The sequence below is a fragment of the Orcinus orca genome, chromosome 15 (genome assembly GCF_937001465.1).
Source record: "Orcinus orca chromosome 15, mOrcOrc1.1, whole genome shotgun sequence".
Classification (NCBI taxonomy): Eukaryota; Metazoa; Chordata; class Mammalia; order Artiodactyla; family Delphinidae; genus Orcinus; species Orcinus orca.
Window position 1 is genome coordinate 963268 of NC_064573.1, and position 18471 is coordinate 981738.

At 42.1% G+C, this 18471-nt stretch overlaps 1 protein-coding gene across 18 annotated transcripts in view; it reads right to left on the reverse strand.

The window, feature by feature from the left end:
• Positions 1 to 18471, reverse strand: part of ATP9B (ATPase phospholipid transporting 9B (putative)) — a 217666-nt gene that overhangs the window by 126682 nt on the left and 72513 nt on the right. For 17 of the 18 annotated variants that reach the window (XM_049698583.1, XM_049698579.1, XM_049698578.1 and 14 more), the window contains 2 exons: positions 15461 to 15555; positions 4403 to 4483 (listed from right to left, as the gene is read on the reverse strand). In XM_049698583.1, the coding sequence (XP_049554540.1) occupies positions 4403 to 4483; positions 15461 to 15555 (176 nt within the window). Of the gene's footprint in view, positions 1 to 4402; positions 4485 to 15460; positions 15556 to 18471 lie in introns of those variants that run through there. The other variant, XM_049698592.1, reaches the window with a different exon arrangement.

Below are 18471 nucleotides of genomic sequence, written 5' to 3' on the forward strand. Positions count from 1 at the left end.
CAAGACTAATCATGGAGAAATTTAAAAACTAAACAGACCTATACCTTGTAGAGATTAAATCAATACTCAAAAATCTCCTGACAAAGAAAATCCCTAGATCTGATGACTTCACTGGTGAAATCTACCAAAAATTTAAAGAATTAATATTAATCTTTCTCAAATTATTCCAAAAAATTGAAGAGGAAGGACACTTCCTAACTCACTCTGTGAGGCCAGCACAACCCTCATATCAAAGCCAGACTAAGAGACTACTAGAAAAGTAAACTACAGACCAATATCTTCTATGAACAATGATGCAAAAATCCTGTACAAAATACCAAAACAACAAATTCACCAGCATATTAAAAGGATTAAACTCTGTGACCAAATGAGATTTATTCCTGAAATGCAACAATGGTTCAACGTATATATCAATCAACAAAATACATCACATTAACAGAATGAAGAGAAAAACTCCACACGATCATCTCAATTGATGCAGAAAACACATTTGCCAAAATTCAACACCCTTTTATGATAAAAAAACTTTCAACACACTAGGAATAGAAGGGAACTAACTACCTCCACATAATAAAAGCCATATATGAAAAACCCACTGGGTACACGATACCAAATGGTGAAATACTAAAACCTTTTCCTCTAAGATCAGAATGTCTGCTTTCACCACAACTATTCAACATACTATATAATACTGGAAGTTCTAGCCACAGCAGTTGTACAGAAAAGAGAAATAAGAGGCACAATTTGGAAAGGAAGATGTAAAATTATCTCTGTTTGCAGATGTTATGATCGTAGAAAATCCTAAAGAGTTCACAAAAAAATGGCTGGATCTAATAAATGAATTCAGCAAAGCAGCAGAATACAAATTCATCATGCAAAAATCACTTGCGTTTCTATATATGAACTATCTGAAAAAGAAACTACAAAAACAATTCCACTTACAACAGCATCAAAAACAATAAAATATTTAGGAATTAATTTAACCAAGGAAGTGAAAGATTTGTACAATGAAAACTACAAAATATTTCCAAAAGAAAGTAAAAAAGACATAAATAAATGGAAACGCATCCCATGTTCATGGATGAGAAGACTGAATATTGTTAATATGTCAGTATTACCCGAAGTGATTTACAGATTCAATGCAATCCCTTATCAAAATCCCAACGACATTTTTTTCAGGAATAGAAAAATCCATTCTAAGATTCATATGGAATATCAAGGGAACTGAAATATTCAAAACAATCTCGAAAAAGAAAAATTAAACTGGAGGGCTCATACTTCCTGATTTGAAAATGTAATACAAAGTTACAGTAATCAAAACAGTATAGTGCTGCCTAAAGACAGACATATAGACCAATGGAATAAAGTGGAGAGCCCAGGAAAAAACCCTTGCATATAAGGTTAAATGTTTTGACAAGGGTGCCAAGACCACCCAATGGGGAAAGGACAATCTTTTCAACAAATGATGCTGACAAAACTGGATATCCATATGCAAAGGATGAAGTTACCCTTCCCTAACAATATATACAAAAATAACTCAAAAGGGATCAAAGATCTAAATGCAAGACTTACAATAATAAAACACTTAGAAGAAAACATAGGACAAAAGCTTCATGATATTAGGTTTTGCAATGATTTTTTGGATAAGACAGCAAAGTCACAAGTAACAAAGGAGAAAATAAACAAACTGGACTTCATGAAGATCAACGAATTTTGTGCTTCAAAGGCACTATCAACAGAGTAAAAGGCAACTCACAGAATGGAAGAAAATACGTACAAATCAAGTCCCTGAGAAGGAATTAATATCCAGAATATATGGAGAACTCCTAAAACTCAACAAAAAACCCAAACAACCCAATTTGAAAATGGGCAAAGGACTTGAATAGACATTTCTCCAAAGAAGGTATACAGGGCTTCCCTGGTGGCGCAGTGGTTGAGAGTCTACCTGCTGATGCAGGGGACACGGGTTCGTGCCCCAGTCCGGGAAGATCCCACATGCCGCGGAGCAGCTGGGCCTGTGAGCCATGGCTGCTGAGCCTGCGCGTCCGGAGCCTGTGCTCCGCAGCGGGAGAGGCCACAGCAGTGAGAGGCCCGCGTACCGCAAAAAAAAAAAAAAAAAAAAAAAGAAGGTATACAAATGGCCATAAAGAACATGAAAAGATGCTCAACATTTAAAGTGCAAATCAAAACCAAAATGAGGTAACTTCTCAAACCCAGTAACATGGCTACTATCAGAAAACAACAAGTTCTGGTGAGGATGTGGAGAAACTGGACCCGCTGTTCGCTGCTGGTGAGAATGTAAAACAGTATAACCGCTGTGGAACTGCTTTTGGCAGCTCCACAAAAATTGAAAATAGAATTATCATATGATCCAGAAATTCCACTTCTGGGTATATACTTGAAAGAACTAAAAGGAGGGTCTCAAAGATATATCTGTATTCCCACATTCACAGCAGCATTATTCACAATAGCTAAAACACAGAAGCAACCCTACCTGTCCACACAGGTGGGGTGCTATTCCTCAAGAAACAATTCACTTTAGGATTATAAACTGGTGTTTCTTTTAACTGTGCCTTAGTTATATCATCTGTAAATAGGAGAGTTCTTCAATTCATTCAGATGTGTACTTGGTATCTGAATATACACCAAGTCCTGTATTAGAAACTGGAGCTATGAGAAGAAGTAAGACAGCCATTCACCTAAGTAGTTTCTGGTTTCATGTGAGAGCTAAACGAGCACAGAACAATGACAAAATAGAACCCCAAGGGCAAATATAAAGGCAGGCAGAAGTGCAACAATATCAAAGAAAAGGGAATACAAGGAAGCCTTCCAAATGATGGTACTTAAACTGGGTCTTGAAATGCAGGAGCTCCGCAGACAGCCCTTGATTAAAGGGGTTTGTCTACTCCATACTCTGAAGCCAGCACAGGGCCATTCTCTGTTTCTGCAGACACACACACACTTTTGCCTTCATTTCAAAGTCCCTTAGGAGTTACAGTTTGTCAAGTAAAATATGTTACACTTGCTGCATTTAGTAGTTTTAGCTTAAAAATATCTATTGATAATTATATGGCTGCATCAATATAGAAAATAGTAAGGAAATATATATCTTAAGCGGGGAAAAAAATGAGGCTTATATTATTCCAGTATGTACGTACATGGGAAACAATTTGAAGGGGAAGAGTCAAAAGAATAATATGACTATTTATATTAGGATGGTAAGGCTATAAAATTTTTAAATACCTTTAACCTTTTTATTTTTATATAGTTTTATACTAATGGTGATAATATATTTATAAATTTCCAAATATATCAGGAACCAAATCAAGCTCTCGCCCAGTGGCTCCCACACCATCATTACAGTCTTCACAACACAGGAGCTCATCCAAGTCCTTGGCTGCAGCACCAGCACCCTTCCCTGTTTCTTCCACAGAAAACTGTCCGGCAGGGAACCACCCTGTGCTTACAACCAGGGTAGCCGTTCAAGGTAAAGAGATAAAAGCTGCCTAACTCAGAAATAGATAATCCAGGAATACTGAGTTTTCCTTTTGACTTTAATGGTTTTATAGAACAAAGTATCAACTCTAAAAAGAGAGAAGTAGATGGCTATACCAAAACGCCATAATAATGAAGAGAATGTAGAATGAAATACACATATGTGTATATAAGGAAATGGACGTGCACATACAGATATCCATCCAACCAGTTAATAAAAATCAAGAAATGATGTGGGTATCATAATGTATTAACTATTATCCAAAATCAAAACTGAAATAGCTGAATTACTTCATTTTACTGACTCATAATATTTTAAGGGAAAAGGATCTTATCAAGAATAAATATGCTGGGACTTCCCTGGTGGCACAGTGGTTAAGAATCCGCCTGCCAATGCAGGGGACATGGGTTTGGTTCCCTGTCCGGGAAGATCCCACATGCCGCGGAGCAACTAAGTCCGTGCGCCACAGCTACTGAGCCTGCGCTCTAGAGCCCGCGAGGCACAACTACTGAGCCCGCGTGCCACAACTACTGAAGCCCACGCGCCTAGAGCTCACGCTCTGAGACAGGAAAAGCCGCCACACTGCAACGAAGAGCAGTCCCCGCTCATTGCAACTAGAGAAAGCCCGCGCACAGCAACAAAGACCCAACGCAGCCAAAAATAAATAAATAAATTTTTTAAAAAAAGAGTAAATATGCTAAAAATAGAAAAACTGTACTGAATGTACCCCAAAGAAATATTTGCTATAGGAAAATTTAAGAACTTGAAACATTCTCTAGTTCTTCACTTTTTAGTTCAGAACTTGTTTGAATTGATTATTGATTTAATTACTTTTTCAAAATAAAGGTTTGCTACTTTTAACTTACATAGTGAATATATTTGTGTTTAACAAAAGACTTAACTTACCCTGGTAAATGTGCCTTCAAAACTATGAATATCCAGTTGTGGCTTCTGAGCATAAACATAAGCATTGATAGAAAAAAGGTCCTGGAAAACAGAATATCTGAATTAATTCCATAATAATTAAACAAAATGACTTGGAAATTTTCCAATTACCAATTAATACTTTTCATATCTTATTTACCAAAAGTGACGGTTTTCTTATGTTTTGTTGCCAACGCTACGGATGAGGATGGAAGAGAACTCAAAGGAACAGTTTTTAAGGCCAACAGAGGTGTGCGGACTCTCCCGACTCCAATGGACGACTGCTGCCCCCTGGCAGGTTGTGTCAGAAGCAGCCGGCGACACTTATAAGACACACGGCACCGAGGCAGCCCCGCGGCCCGCAAGCCTGCCCCACCTCCCGAGACTCACACCTAACGCTGCGGTCTGATTACTAAGAGAGCTGTCCCAGCAAGGGGGTGACCTGTCCTGGGCCACGCCCAAGATTAACGCTCAGGATGGAAGGGGTGGGAGCTATGGAGAGCCATCTGAAAAAGTCTGAGGATTCAGCATTCTTCTTGACCAAATCCTGAACATGGTGTGTCTTCCTGGTTAAGTTATAGGAAAATATTTTCCTGCAAAAAATACTTTGTTTCTTGCCTAAAACCCTTCCAGCTGAAAGGCCTGGGGAGGAAGGGATGTCTGAAGAGACAGAGTTAGGATTGCCGCCTGGTGCACGAGGATCCTGTGATGACAGAAGGAACAAAGCCCTGACCCTGGGGAGGAGCAGAGAGAGGACAAGATCAGCCGAGCCTCCCACAAGCGTCCGCAGGCTCCCCTCCCGCTGAGGAAACCTGCACTGCCCTGACCGCTTCTGCCAGAGGCCGGCGCCTGAAACCCAAAGGGGCCGCTGGGCACACCTGCCAGCTCGGGCTCCTCGGTGACGGTGCACGGGCACTGCTTCAACCCTCCCAAAGGGCTCACCGGCACCAAGAGTGCGGGCTGGTCTCACCCGGCTGCGCCGGGTCTAAGGATAACAATGCTGCGTATACTTTTGCTGCAAACACGCCCCGGCCAAGCAAGTGGGCTGTGCAGGAAGTTTCACACAGCAGGCCTGAGAAAGCCCTGCTTGCAAGGCTGGCCCTTGGCTGCGGTCTGGGAATGTGCATCCCAGGAGAGCTGCCACCCTTCCCAGATAAGAGAGAGTGCCTAAACCAGTTATTCAAGCAACACGGCTCATGACGAACACCCACTTTCCTTCTTGCGGGGGGCGGGGGATATGGGGGGGTGCGTCTGGCGTGTGGTACGTCCCAGGCAGAGGGTGCCTCCAGGCCCAGCCCCCAGTAAAGGCCCTGTGAGTCTCTAATGAGCTTCCCTGGTAGAAACTACTTCCCACATGTTCCCACATGATGGTGGGGACCTCAGCGTGTCCTGTGTGAGTCCCCTGGGAGGGGAGTCTGGAAGCTCTTGCCTGCTTTCCTGCGATGTCGCCCTGTGCCTGTTCTCTGTGCTGACTGCTCTGAGCCCTTTCACTGTAACCACTCATGGCCACGAGGAGGACAAGACGCTGAGCCCTGGGAGCCCTCCGAGAGAATCATCAAAACTGGGGGCGTCTGGAGGATCCCCCATCACAGACAGTTTGCCATATTTATAGGTTTCGTTTGTTTCCTGTTTTGTTTTGGTTTTGCCTCATGGCTGCTAACACTTAGAAAACACAGCCTTCCGGACATGAAAAACAAAAGTCAGACCACAGACGCTGATGCGCGAGAGGAATGGGCGGCCTCATGGGGGCGCAGTGCTGTGCGCGCTCTGATGCTCAGCCCAAGCCACTGTGCAGGCAGGTTTCAGGCAGTCCGGCTCGGCCGGAAGAAAGGAACAAAGACCTCCGCGGCTCCTCACTGAAGGGAAGATGGAGCTGGCAGTCTGACTTCACTCAGTTACCACCAGTCAAAACAAAACCAAACAAAAACCCCAATGCTCTTCAGAAGAACATCATAGAATCCAGAGTCTCTACAATGCATCAGTAATGCTGAAGATCCAATCAAAATGTCCAGACACAGGAGGAAATGAGAACACAGGATCCACATTCAAGTAGAGTCCAATCAAAGAAGACTAATTCTGAGATGACTAGACATCAGAATTAAGAGATGAGAATTTCAAAGCAGTTACTAGAACATCTCAAATTTTTAAAGGAAAACATTCTCCTAATAAACAATAAACAAACAGGAAACCACAGCAGAGAAAAAGAAAACACGTGTACAAAAAAAGAACCAACTGGAAATTCTATAATTGAAAAAAATACATCTGAAATAAATTCATTAGATGGCTTAACAGCAGACTGGAGAACAGAGTCTGTGAACTTGAAGACAGGTCAAGAGATGATGAATCTGAAGAACACAGAGGAGAGAGATCTTGAAAGTGAGTATGGCCGCAGTGTCCCTGAGAGAACAGCAGGAGTTTGTTTGCAGTTGGGTTCCTGGAAGCAGCACACAGAGAGAATGAGGAAGAAAAGGTATTTGAAGAAACAATGACTGAAAATATGCCAAACTGGCTGACAGCCATAAATGTGCAGATTCAGGAAGCCCAGCGAACCCTAGACAGATGAGTAAAATTTTAAACAATCAAAGTCACAGCATAATAAGAGACCAAAGATAGAGAAAGATCTCAAAAATACCTGGAGAAAAATGACACATTACATGCAGGCAAAAACTAGCAAAATAACACTGATTTCTCATCACAAATAATGAAAGCAGAACACAATGGAACAAAACATTTAAAGTGCTGTGGGGAGAAAAAACTGGTCAACCCTGAATTCAATATTCAGCAAAAATATACTTCACAAAAACAGGACAGGTGAAACTAAGATATTTTCGGATAAATGAAAATGCGAATTCACTGCTAGCAGACATACACTACAAGAAATGCTAACAGAAGTTCTTTAGGCTGAAGGGAAATGATATCCAGTAGAAACTCAGATCTTTAGGAAGGAATAGTAAGGAACAAACATGGTTAATATCAAAAGAAAAACAAAAATCCTGTCTCTTCACTTTACTTCTTTAAGATACAGATAAAACAGAACAGTTTATGATATACGTAGATACACTGCATATACAAAAAGTATCTAAATGCATACAAATATATACGCACACAAAAAATGTGCAATGTGCTTCAGCGTCAAAAATGAGTGGGGTAAATGGATCTATTCAATTACAAGGTTCTTAATTTAATGTGAAGTGATACAACGTGAAGTTTTCACAATACACTTTTAGTTAAATGCATATTGCCATCTCTAGCAAGTAGTAAAAACATGCAAAGAGGTAGAATAGCTGAAAAGCCAATGAACAAAGCAAGTCAGCTTTCTAAATATATTCAAGTAACCTAAACCTGAGGAAGCGCCACCTGAGACACTAGAGTTGGCTGAAGGCCTGAGGGCTAAGAAAAAGGGGTCGGCAGAGGGAGAGGCTAGGAGAAGGCAGGGCAGGGAGTAACCGGCAGGTGGAGGTCTCGAGAAAGCAGGGGGAGGCAAAGGCGGCGGAAGACTTCCCTTCAGACAGGAGAGGGGACATGGCTTCGCTGCACCAGCAGGTGGGGGGTGAGGTGCCGGGAGGGTGGGAAATGGAGGGGATTTCCATTTGATTTAATGCTTTTTCTCTGCAAGGAAAGATCATCTGATGAGAGAAAGGCGGGTGGAGCAGAAATTACAGGAGTGGAAAAGTGGGAAAGCACTGCTATCGAAAAGAGGAACCCCAGCTGACCACACACACACAAAGGATGACAGGCTGGCAGTGACAGGGGTCTCCCTATCTTGTCTGTGGTGATGGTTTCACTGGTGTAGCGAAGTGCACAGTTTAATTCTGGGCAATTTTCTTTTTGTACGCCAATTTTACCTCCGGACAGTTAACAACACGCAGAGGAGGAGGACAGGTGGTGCTGAGGACCAAACTAGACCCGGAAGTGCCACTCTGCTTCCCCTGTTGAGCCACGTTCCTGTCCTGATACTCGATGGGCCTCTGCCATCACGTGTCTTTCCAAGAGGTCTTACTCTGCTCTTGATCTTTTCTCACAGCTCCTGTCTGGACTTAATGTCCTCCCAGATTTCTTACAGCGACCTCAAGAGCCGTCTTCATTCCCTCTGCTCCTGCCGCTCCACATTCACAGAGGCTCAGGGCTCGGCTGACACGGGTCTTGCCTTCCCGGCCGCCCACCGGCTCTCAGGAGGGGCAGCTGGCTGTGGGCTCTTCCCCGGGAGAGCTCCTCTGCCAGGGGAGCCCTGCCTGATGGGCTGTCTGGAAAGCTCCATCCCTTCAAGAAAACATTCTTCAACAGAGAACAGGCAACACTCTACAACTAATATGGCTTCTCTCCTTCCTAGAAGACATACGGATGGTTTGGAATTTACATTTCATTTATTTCCTACTCTAACGTAGCTGAGGGACATACAAATTTTCATGTTGTTTCAAGCTCCTTGGAGAACAAGTGGGAAATAACTGACTCTAATAAAAATGGTAATCGTAACAACAGTTCTACATGGAGCAGCCTGCTCTGAGGGCAGTAAACCCTCCAGGAGAACCAACGGAGAAGCGTTAGCGTACACCACCCAGTAAGAAGCGTAGGAAGTAGTCAAAGAAACTCGATGGAAAACAAAATGAAGGAATGATGACAGAGCCCACTCTCCACCATTCTTCCCGTCGCCGTCTTAAGACGGAACTTGCGACCTTGCGTGGGCGCGTGGCTCCCCCTCAGTACGGTCACAGCCAGCCCTCCCCACACCGCCCACCTGGAGGGAGGAGGGTGACAAGGCCGCTGCCCCATCCCCGTGCCCTCCGCTCCCGCTGGCCAGGCTGCAGGGGAGCAGACACTGGGACGCGGCTGAAGGTCACTGACTGCGGAGGACAGAGCTGCGCGCTCAGCTGGGACCACCCACCTCTGGGCTGTTAGGTGAGGGAGAAGAAACGTCTCTCTGGATCTGGGATGTATCACTCTAGATCTCAGAGCAGAAAGGGACTTAACACATGGAATGCAGTGCTTCCAAAGCCTTAGGAAGGTTTGAGCTCATGACTGAACCTCCAAACATCACTCTCAGAATGATCCTCTACCGAAAACACCACGGCCACTATTGAGTTCCAGACCAGTAGCCATGACTCCAGGCTGCAAGGGAGGCCACTGCCTACACAGCAACTACCACACAGACCCCTGGGGCTGAGGACAGCACCTGCCAGCTGAGAATGCCAGTGGGGCAGAGGGACAGCTCACTCCCATCCTGCCGTGAGAGTTCTCTGAGAGCTCGTTAAACTTGGGGAAGCTCATTCACATGCCTTCAAGTGGGCCTGCAAAATACGTGCAGGTTAGTTTTTAAGGTTCTGAAGAACAGAGACGCTGCACTGGATGAAGGGTGAACACACCAGCTCACCACAGTGGGTCTGCTACTGCAGCTTAGATTATATGTTAACTAATAAAAATTTATGTTCAAGTTAATTAAGCCAGGCTAGTTTACACAAGAAGAAATGCATTGCGTAATAATTTTAGACTTGTGAAAAGACAGCCAACCGACTCCTGGCACAAGGCAAGCTGGAGGATCACTCGTCATTTAAGTCCTATACCGTCACAGTCATTTTCAAAAAATGAAGTTCTCCTATAACAGACTGCCTTTTGATACATGGAAATAAAAGAACCGCCTAGCAACAACCCCCGTATTTCCACATGCACATGAACATTTAGAGGAATGCATTTCATCTAGTACATTAGACATCAAATGACTGAATAATGGCACAATAATGAGAATGTCATTCGAAGCTTTTCATGATAATTTAAAAATCATTCTGAAGTTTTCAATAATGTAGGAAAGCCTCTGCTATTAGGTCAAGAGCAACATTTGTTCGCATTACTTAAAGGTCATTAAAATACATCCTTAATCATAACATGTGGTTCATTACCAATAAAATTGCCTTTCGTTCAATAAAACTAATTAAATATAAATGGTATTGTTTACTCCTATATGGATCTTTTGAAATACATCGGCGAGTCATGATTTATTGAAAATTACTGTGCCCTCACTGTCGTTAATAAATTTGCCTGATCACAAGAGCAGAAACACATTCCCACAGGTCTCCATGTCCGCGACAGCAAGAAGCCGGACCTGCCGTCACAGGTTTGCATCAGCAGCACCGCTCCAACTAAATTTCAATTCTCTGATCACATTAGGTGCTCTGGACACAACAGAATTCGAGAGCTTATTCTTGGTGGCATCCTCAATTCTTTAAAAAGAGCTCTAAGGATTGTAGGTTTAATCATTCTTGGTGTCACTGTGGACACAATGCTCCACTGATGATGCGACAAACAGCGAATGTCACCAAACACTCCCCAGGTCCATCACATTAGAGACAGAAAAGTCAAAATGAGTGACAGTTATGGACAGCGTAAGCTATTTGATGAAAAACCAAATTGCCTTGTCTATGTGCATAATGCAATTAGAGCTTTCTTTCCTATGAAAAAAAGTCTATACCTAATATGTCAAATTATATGAAGCTACAAATTTAAATTGATGGATGGGGCTTCCCTGGTGGCACAGTAGTTAAGAATTCACCTGCCAATGCAGGGGACACAGGTTCGAGCCCTGGTCCAGGAAGATCCCACATGCCGCAGAGCAACTAAGCCCGTGTGCCACAACTACTGAGTCTGCGCTCTAGAGCCCTCAAGCCACAACTACTGAGCCCGCGTACCACAACTAGTGAAGCCTGCACGCCTAGAGCCTGTGCTCTGCAACAAGAGAAGCCACCGCAATGAGAAGACCACGCACCACGACAAAGAGTAGCCCCCGCGTGCCGCAACTAGAGAAAGCCCACGTGCAGCAACGAAGACCCAAGGCAGCCAAAAATAAATAAATAAATTTTATAAATAAATAAATAAATTGATGGATGAATCACAAATTCAGCTAAATTTCCTGTTTTCTAAAATATATTGCCTTTTGGTTTTATGATAATATCAAAACTTAAAACGTTTTCATTTTCCAGTTACTTCACCCAAATGCTTAACACACTCTTTATCAAAGTGTATCAACCATAAAATTTTAAAAGTAGCATTGTATGAATTGCATACTCTGACTTTCTAAGTATTTTGCAATTTATACATATCTGTCGCTAATAAAAATGAGGAAAACATCCTTATAATATTGAATATAATAAAATGTACCTCCTGTGATCACAGCAAAGGGAATATTCAAAAATATAGATAACATCATAGTGGAATTTTAAATAGTTTCTTAAGATATCGTTTACAAGCAATAAATTATGCATGCTTAAAGTGTACAATTTTCTGCATTGGAATACAAGCACGCACCAACGACACCACCACGACCAAGGGGTGGACATTTCTAGCAGTCCTCTGCACGCCCCTCCCCGACACTAGCCTCTGTCACAGCTGACCCACTCTCCTGGATTCTAGGTAATGCCATCACATACCACATACTCGTTGTTTGGCTTTTCTTTCAGAAAAATTCTAATACAGTATCTTAACAATGTACTTCTTTTCTAACACTCTCAGCGAATTAAATCTGCTACAAAGGATTATTCTGTGCAACTGCTTCCCAGTGTGCCCTGGAGCACCTGTGACTGCTGGAAGTGAGGTGCAGAGGGACAGACTCCGAGGTGCGGCCTCCAAGCCTGACGGCAAACAGAAACCCTCCGGTCACTTGGGGTTCGTGACCTTTCCTCTCCCTTCAATCCTGGAGAGACCACTTGAGGACGCGCACTAGAAAAACGAGAAAGCACAAAGAGGAGGAAAAAGGCAAGCGCGCGAGAGCAGCGGGAGCCCAGCAATGGGCTCAAAGCACGTTAGAAAGTCAACAGGCTCCACGACTGTCTCAGGATGAAAACTAACCATTTTAACAAGTAGCATGAGAACTGCAAGCTGGGTGTCTTCAGGGACAAGGCGACAGCACAGATTTATCTCACCACGCGAAAGAAGGAAGAGCACATAGAAAACACTGGGAGTCTGAGTGAGGCTGGAGAGAGCAGAGAGGAGGAGCCTGGGCAGAGAAAACTGCGGCCCAGCTGCAGGCTCTATTAACAAGGGCTTACTCGACCTCACTCATAAATCTAGCGTTCAGCCACACAGATTTCATGATGTGATTGAACTCTCTTCTCTATGGGTCCATGTGTGGGGAATATTTCAATAATTACAAGACAGTAAGTGCTAATGGCCAGCCTCTCACTTTTAGACTACCCGCTGACAAACACTGACAGTGGTTAAGATGATAAATGAACACTGGTGGGAGAACAGCCTTCTGGCACAACACAAAATCCACAAACAAAAAGGAAAACATATAAATATTTACCTAAACAAAAGTTAATTTTAATATTTACCTAAACAAAGTTATATGGCAAAAGGTATTTTAAAGCGAAAAGTCAGGAAACAGGCTGGGGGAATAGGTTTGCGACACGTACTCACTCGGCAAAGGTTTGGAGAACCCTGCACACTCATACACTGAGGGCGAGAGTTTAAAACTGGAACCTCCCAGGGCAATTTTAAAATTGTGCTGAAACAGTGAGCTATTCAGCAAACAGTACTGCTACGACCAGCCAGCAGGTTGTTTTACGTTTGATTTCCTACTCAGAGCTCGACTCCAAACAAATGCTAGCTGGACTGGAGAGTTCATGTGAAAAGGAGGAGTGATTTTAAAGTAACCATTTAAAACATAGTCATGGAGTGGAAATGGTCTAAGCATAAAACCAAAAGCAGTAACTATTTATTTTTAAAAAAATATTTTTATTGAAATATACCTGACATATAACATTGTATAAATTTAAGGTGTACAAGTCAGTTTGATGCATTTACGTATTGTAATATGATCATCACCATAGTAATAATTAGCACTTCTATCACATTACATAAGTAACTATTTTAAAGACTATTGTAAAATTACTGTTAGGTCACCTTATATAAGGATGCTGAACTTTTATACGGACAACAGAAACTATAAGTGAAAATATTTAGAAGAGATTAAAACAAATGAATGAAAGATGATTCGCAAACTATATATAAAGACCTCTTTAAAAACACATAACAGGGGCTTCCCTGGTGGCGAGAGTGGTTGAGAGTCCGCCTGCCGATGCAGGGGACACGGGTTCGAGCCCCGGTCCGGGAAGATCCCACATGCCGCGGAGTGGCTGGGCCCGTGAGCCATGGCCACCCCAACAAAGTTTAAGAACAACTCTTGGAAAGATCAAGTTTATCCACAAGTTACTGAACTAAGAAAATCAAGATCAACAGGTTTTGAAGGAAGAAAAAAATATAGTATTTACAATATCCAGCATCCAACTAAAAATTACCAGCTGTGCAAGGAAGCAGGAAAGTGTGACCTGTAACAAGGAGAACATTTTTTTAAGAAGAAACATGCCCAAAATAACAGAGACAATGGCATTAACAGACGAAGAATAAGTGTTGTAAACTGCTGAAAGATTTAAATGAAACTATGAACATATTAGGAAAGAAAAGTATTCAAACAATAACAAAAATGGGTGACCAGGTGGAACCTGGTTCCAGAGATTAAAAATACAAGATTTGGAATAAAAAAATTAGCTGGGTGGTCTTAACAGAAGACTAGACACTGCACGAGATAAAATCAGTGAATCTAAAGACAGAGCAAATTGAGAATTCCCTGATGCTCCAGTGGTTAGGACTCCGTGCTCTCACTGCTGAGGGCCTGGGTTCAATCCCTGGTCAGGGAACTAAAATCCCAAAAGCTGTGCAACTAAAAAAAAAAAAAAAAAAAGAGCCAACCGAAACTGTCAAAATTGAGTCACAGAAAGAGAACAAGACTGAGAAGAGAGCAGCAGAAGCTCGACACCTGCAGGAACAGCAAGTCTAACACACTTGTCGCTCGTGTCCCAGAGACAGGGGTCTGCGCAGAAAGGAGGACGGAAAAGAGAAGAAAACCAGGAACCCACAGCTCCAAGAAACCAACAAACTCTAAGCAAGGAATGAATTTCAACCTTGGTACTACCTAAGTACAGGCAATGGAAGATACCTAAAGAAACAAAATACTGCCAAGCCTTATACATGCCAAACAGATTTACTTTCCAGAAAGTACAATATTTACAATAAGGAAGGTTCCTGCTATTCACAGTAATTAACTGTAAGCTATGTGCAGTAGCTATTCCTATCAAATCCAACCCATCTAAGGAAAGTGACCAAATCCAGAGGATTCAATTTCCTTTCCCTTAACCAACAACTGCTTGGGTCCAAGGTCATTCTGAAGACCCTCAATCTTTCTTTACTCTCCAGTGAATATCAGCAAATCATGTAAGATAAAGCTTCTCTCATTCAGATAAATCATACGTATAACACAAAACAAACACCAAATGACCACAACCGTGATTTTGACTTAAAAAAAAAAAAAAAAAAAAGAAGTATAGCAGTTTAGGAGGTTCTGAGCACTCGTGAGATCTGTTTCAGAGATCACTAAAAACACTGAGATCCGTTAAGTACTGTGCCCTCTGGTCCCACCTCTTGCCCGTTCCCCAGGCAGCAAAGGCCAAGCAAGAAGTCCAGAGGTGTCTTTCCCCTTCTCACTCTGCCGAGACACGCAGGAACACTTCACTTCCCCCTCCCTAGGAAGGAACAATTCACTTCCCCTCCACCTTCAAAGGGAAAAGCTGAAGTGGACAGGCTGGTGTCCAAGGCTGGGCTAAGCCCACGTGAGTTCTACCAAAGCAGTATCTGAACAGCCTCCTGGGAGTCAGTCAGTTAGCAAAAATGGATGTAGCTAACCCCACCAAGAGTTCTCAATTTCAAAGATTACTCACATGAGGGGGGTTTTAAAAACAGAAACAAAAAGGAAAGAGAAAGAAAAGAAAGAAAACCTAAGAGTCAAGCCAAAAGGAACATTTAAAACTATACCTCAAAAAGGTTATGTGCTAAGACACCAGAGAAATTACGTGGGCATAATTTTCAATGAACTTAGTAACGAAGAAATTATTTTAAAACATTATCAACACATTAATTAAGTTGGTATAAACAGAACTGTATCTACTGCACAGAAATGGCCACTACAGTAAATGATGGAATAATGACAGCAACACTCACCCCCAGAGCCGGCAGCCTCTGCGTGCAGCTCACCGCCACTTTCAGCTTCCAGTCAGTTTCACCATCGAGTTGATCAGTTCGAATAAAACATGAACCTTGGAATAAGAGAGGAAAAACTCCTAAGTTACAGGTACTTTAAAGCCACAATTCACAGCACAGTGGGATACAGAAATGATATATCTACAGATTCCCATTAACAAAAAATCCTTAAAAGTACTATTTATTTGACTCACAAAATGAGTCTGCTGAAAAGATAGAAGTCATTGTTTATTCACTTGTCTCCTAGTTGGTGTTCTAGACTATTAAGGTTTATTAGTAATAAAGGTTTACTTTATTTTAGAAAGACTACATTGATCATTTCTACCTTTAGCTTATGTTTTGATAATAACACAATAATAAGTAAATATACAAAAATACCCAAGAGTGTGTGATATAACTTTGCTAATAAAATATATGATGTACCACTATAAAACATATGCTCAATAATAAAAGCACAGCTAAAATGTTAAAGCCTGAAAAGAGCTACTGTCATACTCACAACCCCATCCAATTTTAAACATAAAAAATATTAAATTACAAAAGTCCATTTACTCTTTGCCCATGCTGTCACACCATTTCTTATAACGTATCCTCTTACACAACAGCAAAGCACAAAACACATACATACAGGGCAACTGTGCAACATTATTAATCATAACCAAAGGAGTGGGAACACAAAATCAGGGAATCAGCTGAATACAAGGGAGCACATGCAGCAGTGAAAAAAAAAAAAAAAGCAAAGAAAGGAAGGAAGGAAAAAGAAACAGAAAGGAAAAAGAAAAAGAGATGAGAAAGGCCTCCATTTCTACTGAGAAATCTCTCTAGGATATATACCATCTAATGAAAAAAGCCAGGTGCACAACACTGGGAACAAAGTAACACCAGCTACTGGAGAACAAGGTGGGGAAAGCGTGAGTGTGTGTGTCTGTATGCGTGTGTGCAGGGAGGGACACTACCCACAGGAAGGAAAGGGAAAGGGGAGGGACGGGCCAGAAGCAACACCTTTGGGAGTGTATCCTATGTTACACTGTTCACTCTGAGATCATACATGATTCACATAATTAAAAAGCCAAATCACATCAAACTTTAAAAAAGTGACCCCGAAAATATAAAAGGAATCAGATAAAACTAAGTAACAAATTAGTAGTTTAACCACATAATGAATTCAAGTGACTTTTGAGGTTTTTCAAAAATTTAACTGTAACATAAAATAGTTGTAGAAAGCCACACAAGCATATGTACACCTTACAAATTACTACAAGATAAATATCTTGTGCACAACTGTGAGACCCCTTAGGAGATGCTGCATGTGCCCCGACACCATTGCAGCCCCTTCCCTGCTTGTAAAGCAGCAGGACTGTCAGTTGTACGTCCCTGTGCAGATGTACATCCTTAGCACCACTGCAGAGCCCACTCTGGGAATGTCTGTAAAGTCACTTTTCACCCCAGGCCCTCCCCACCCCTCCTTCCAATTTGTCTGCTGAAAGGCTGGTTCTGCGTGTTGCTGACTGAACACTCAGGGTCCAGGCCAGCCCCTGCTCCCCTTCCCTCTGCAGGTCCTACAACGCTGGCTCCTGCACACAGAGCCCAGCTCAGACTCCACTGACCCTCAGCAATGCTGCCCTGCTTCCGTCCAGAGGTACAATGGCCTGCTCTTCTCTGATGCCAACAGCCCTTCATGCTTAATGCCCACTAGAGGTACCCGTTACTGCACCAGAGGGTGCAGAAGGCAGCAGTCTATCCTTCTTTTTCACCTTTTACCTGGAAAAAAATGTAAAAGGAGAGGCCTCTGCTCTTTGGATCCAGTTGGCTCACCTGGTGGGAAAGTTCCTATAAGAAAGCACTGACTCCTGTGGTTATCTACCCACATTTCAAGGCAATGAACTAGTACCCTGCCATCCTCAGAAGGAGACCCATTAGGCATGTGTGTGTGCGTGCGTGCATGTGTGTGTATGTGTGTTTGTGTGTGCTGAATGAGCTCCAGTACTTGAGGAGTTTCACTCCAATGCCATTACTATTATTATAGAGTCTCCAGCTGTCCCACCACTGGGGGACAATCTCCAGAGTTACCACATTATTAGATAGAAATGTCCAGTGTTCAAAAAAAAAAAAAAAAAGCAACCAAAAACAAAAACAGGAGAGTATGGCCAACTTAATGGAGAAAACTTAATCAACAGAGACTGTCCTCAAAAAAGACCTGACGGTAGTTCTACTAAACAAAGACTTTAAAGCAACTGTCTAAAAAGATGCTCGAAGAACTAAAGAAAGATGTGGAGAAAGTCAAGAAAACAATGTATGAACACAATGGAGATATCGATAAAGAGAGAGAAAACCCAAAAAGAAATGAAAAAGAAATTCAAGGGCAATGAAAATTTCACTAGAGGGAGTCAAAGGCAGATTTGAGCAGGCATAGCAAAGAATGAGCAAACCTGAAGATAGGACAATGGAAGTGATCCAACCTGAGGAACAGAAGGAAAAAGATGGGAAAAAAGTGAACAGAGACAAATGGACCCATAGGACACTGTCACGTGGACCAACATATGCACTGTGGGAGGCCCAGAAGGACAAGACAGAGAAGAAGGAACAGAGAGAATATCTGAATAATGGCTGAAAACTTCCCAGATTTGATGAAAGACATGAATATAAACTCCCAAGGACCCCAACAAAATCCAAGCACAGAGATACGTTCTTTTGTTGCACTTTGCAGATGCTACGTTCTTTCACAGATTGGAAGTGTGTGGCAACCCTGCATCAAGCAAGTCTATCAGGGCCATTTTTGCCAAGAGCATTTGCTCTATTTGCATCTCTTTGTCACATTTTGGTAATTCTTGTAATATTTCAAACTTTTTACTATTGTTATATTTGTTACGATGATCTGTGATCATTGTTCTTTGATTTTACTATTGTAGTAAAATTGTTACTACAAAGACAAAACTTGTTTTTGTTTTGTATTTTTTAATTAAGGTTGTACT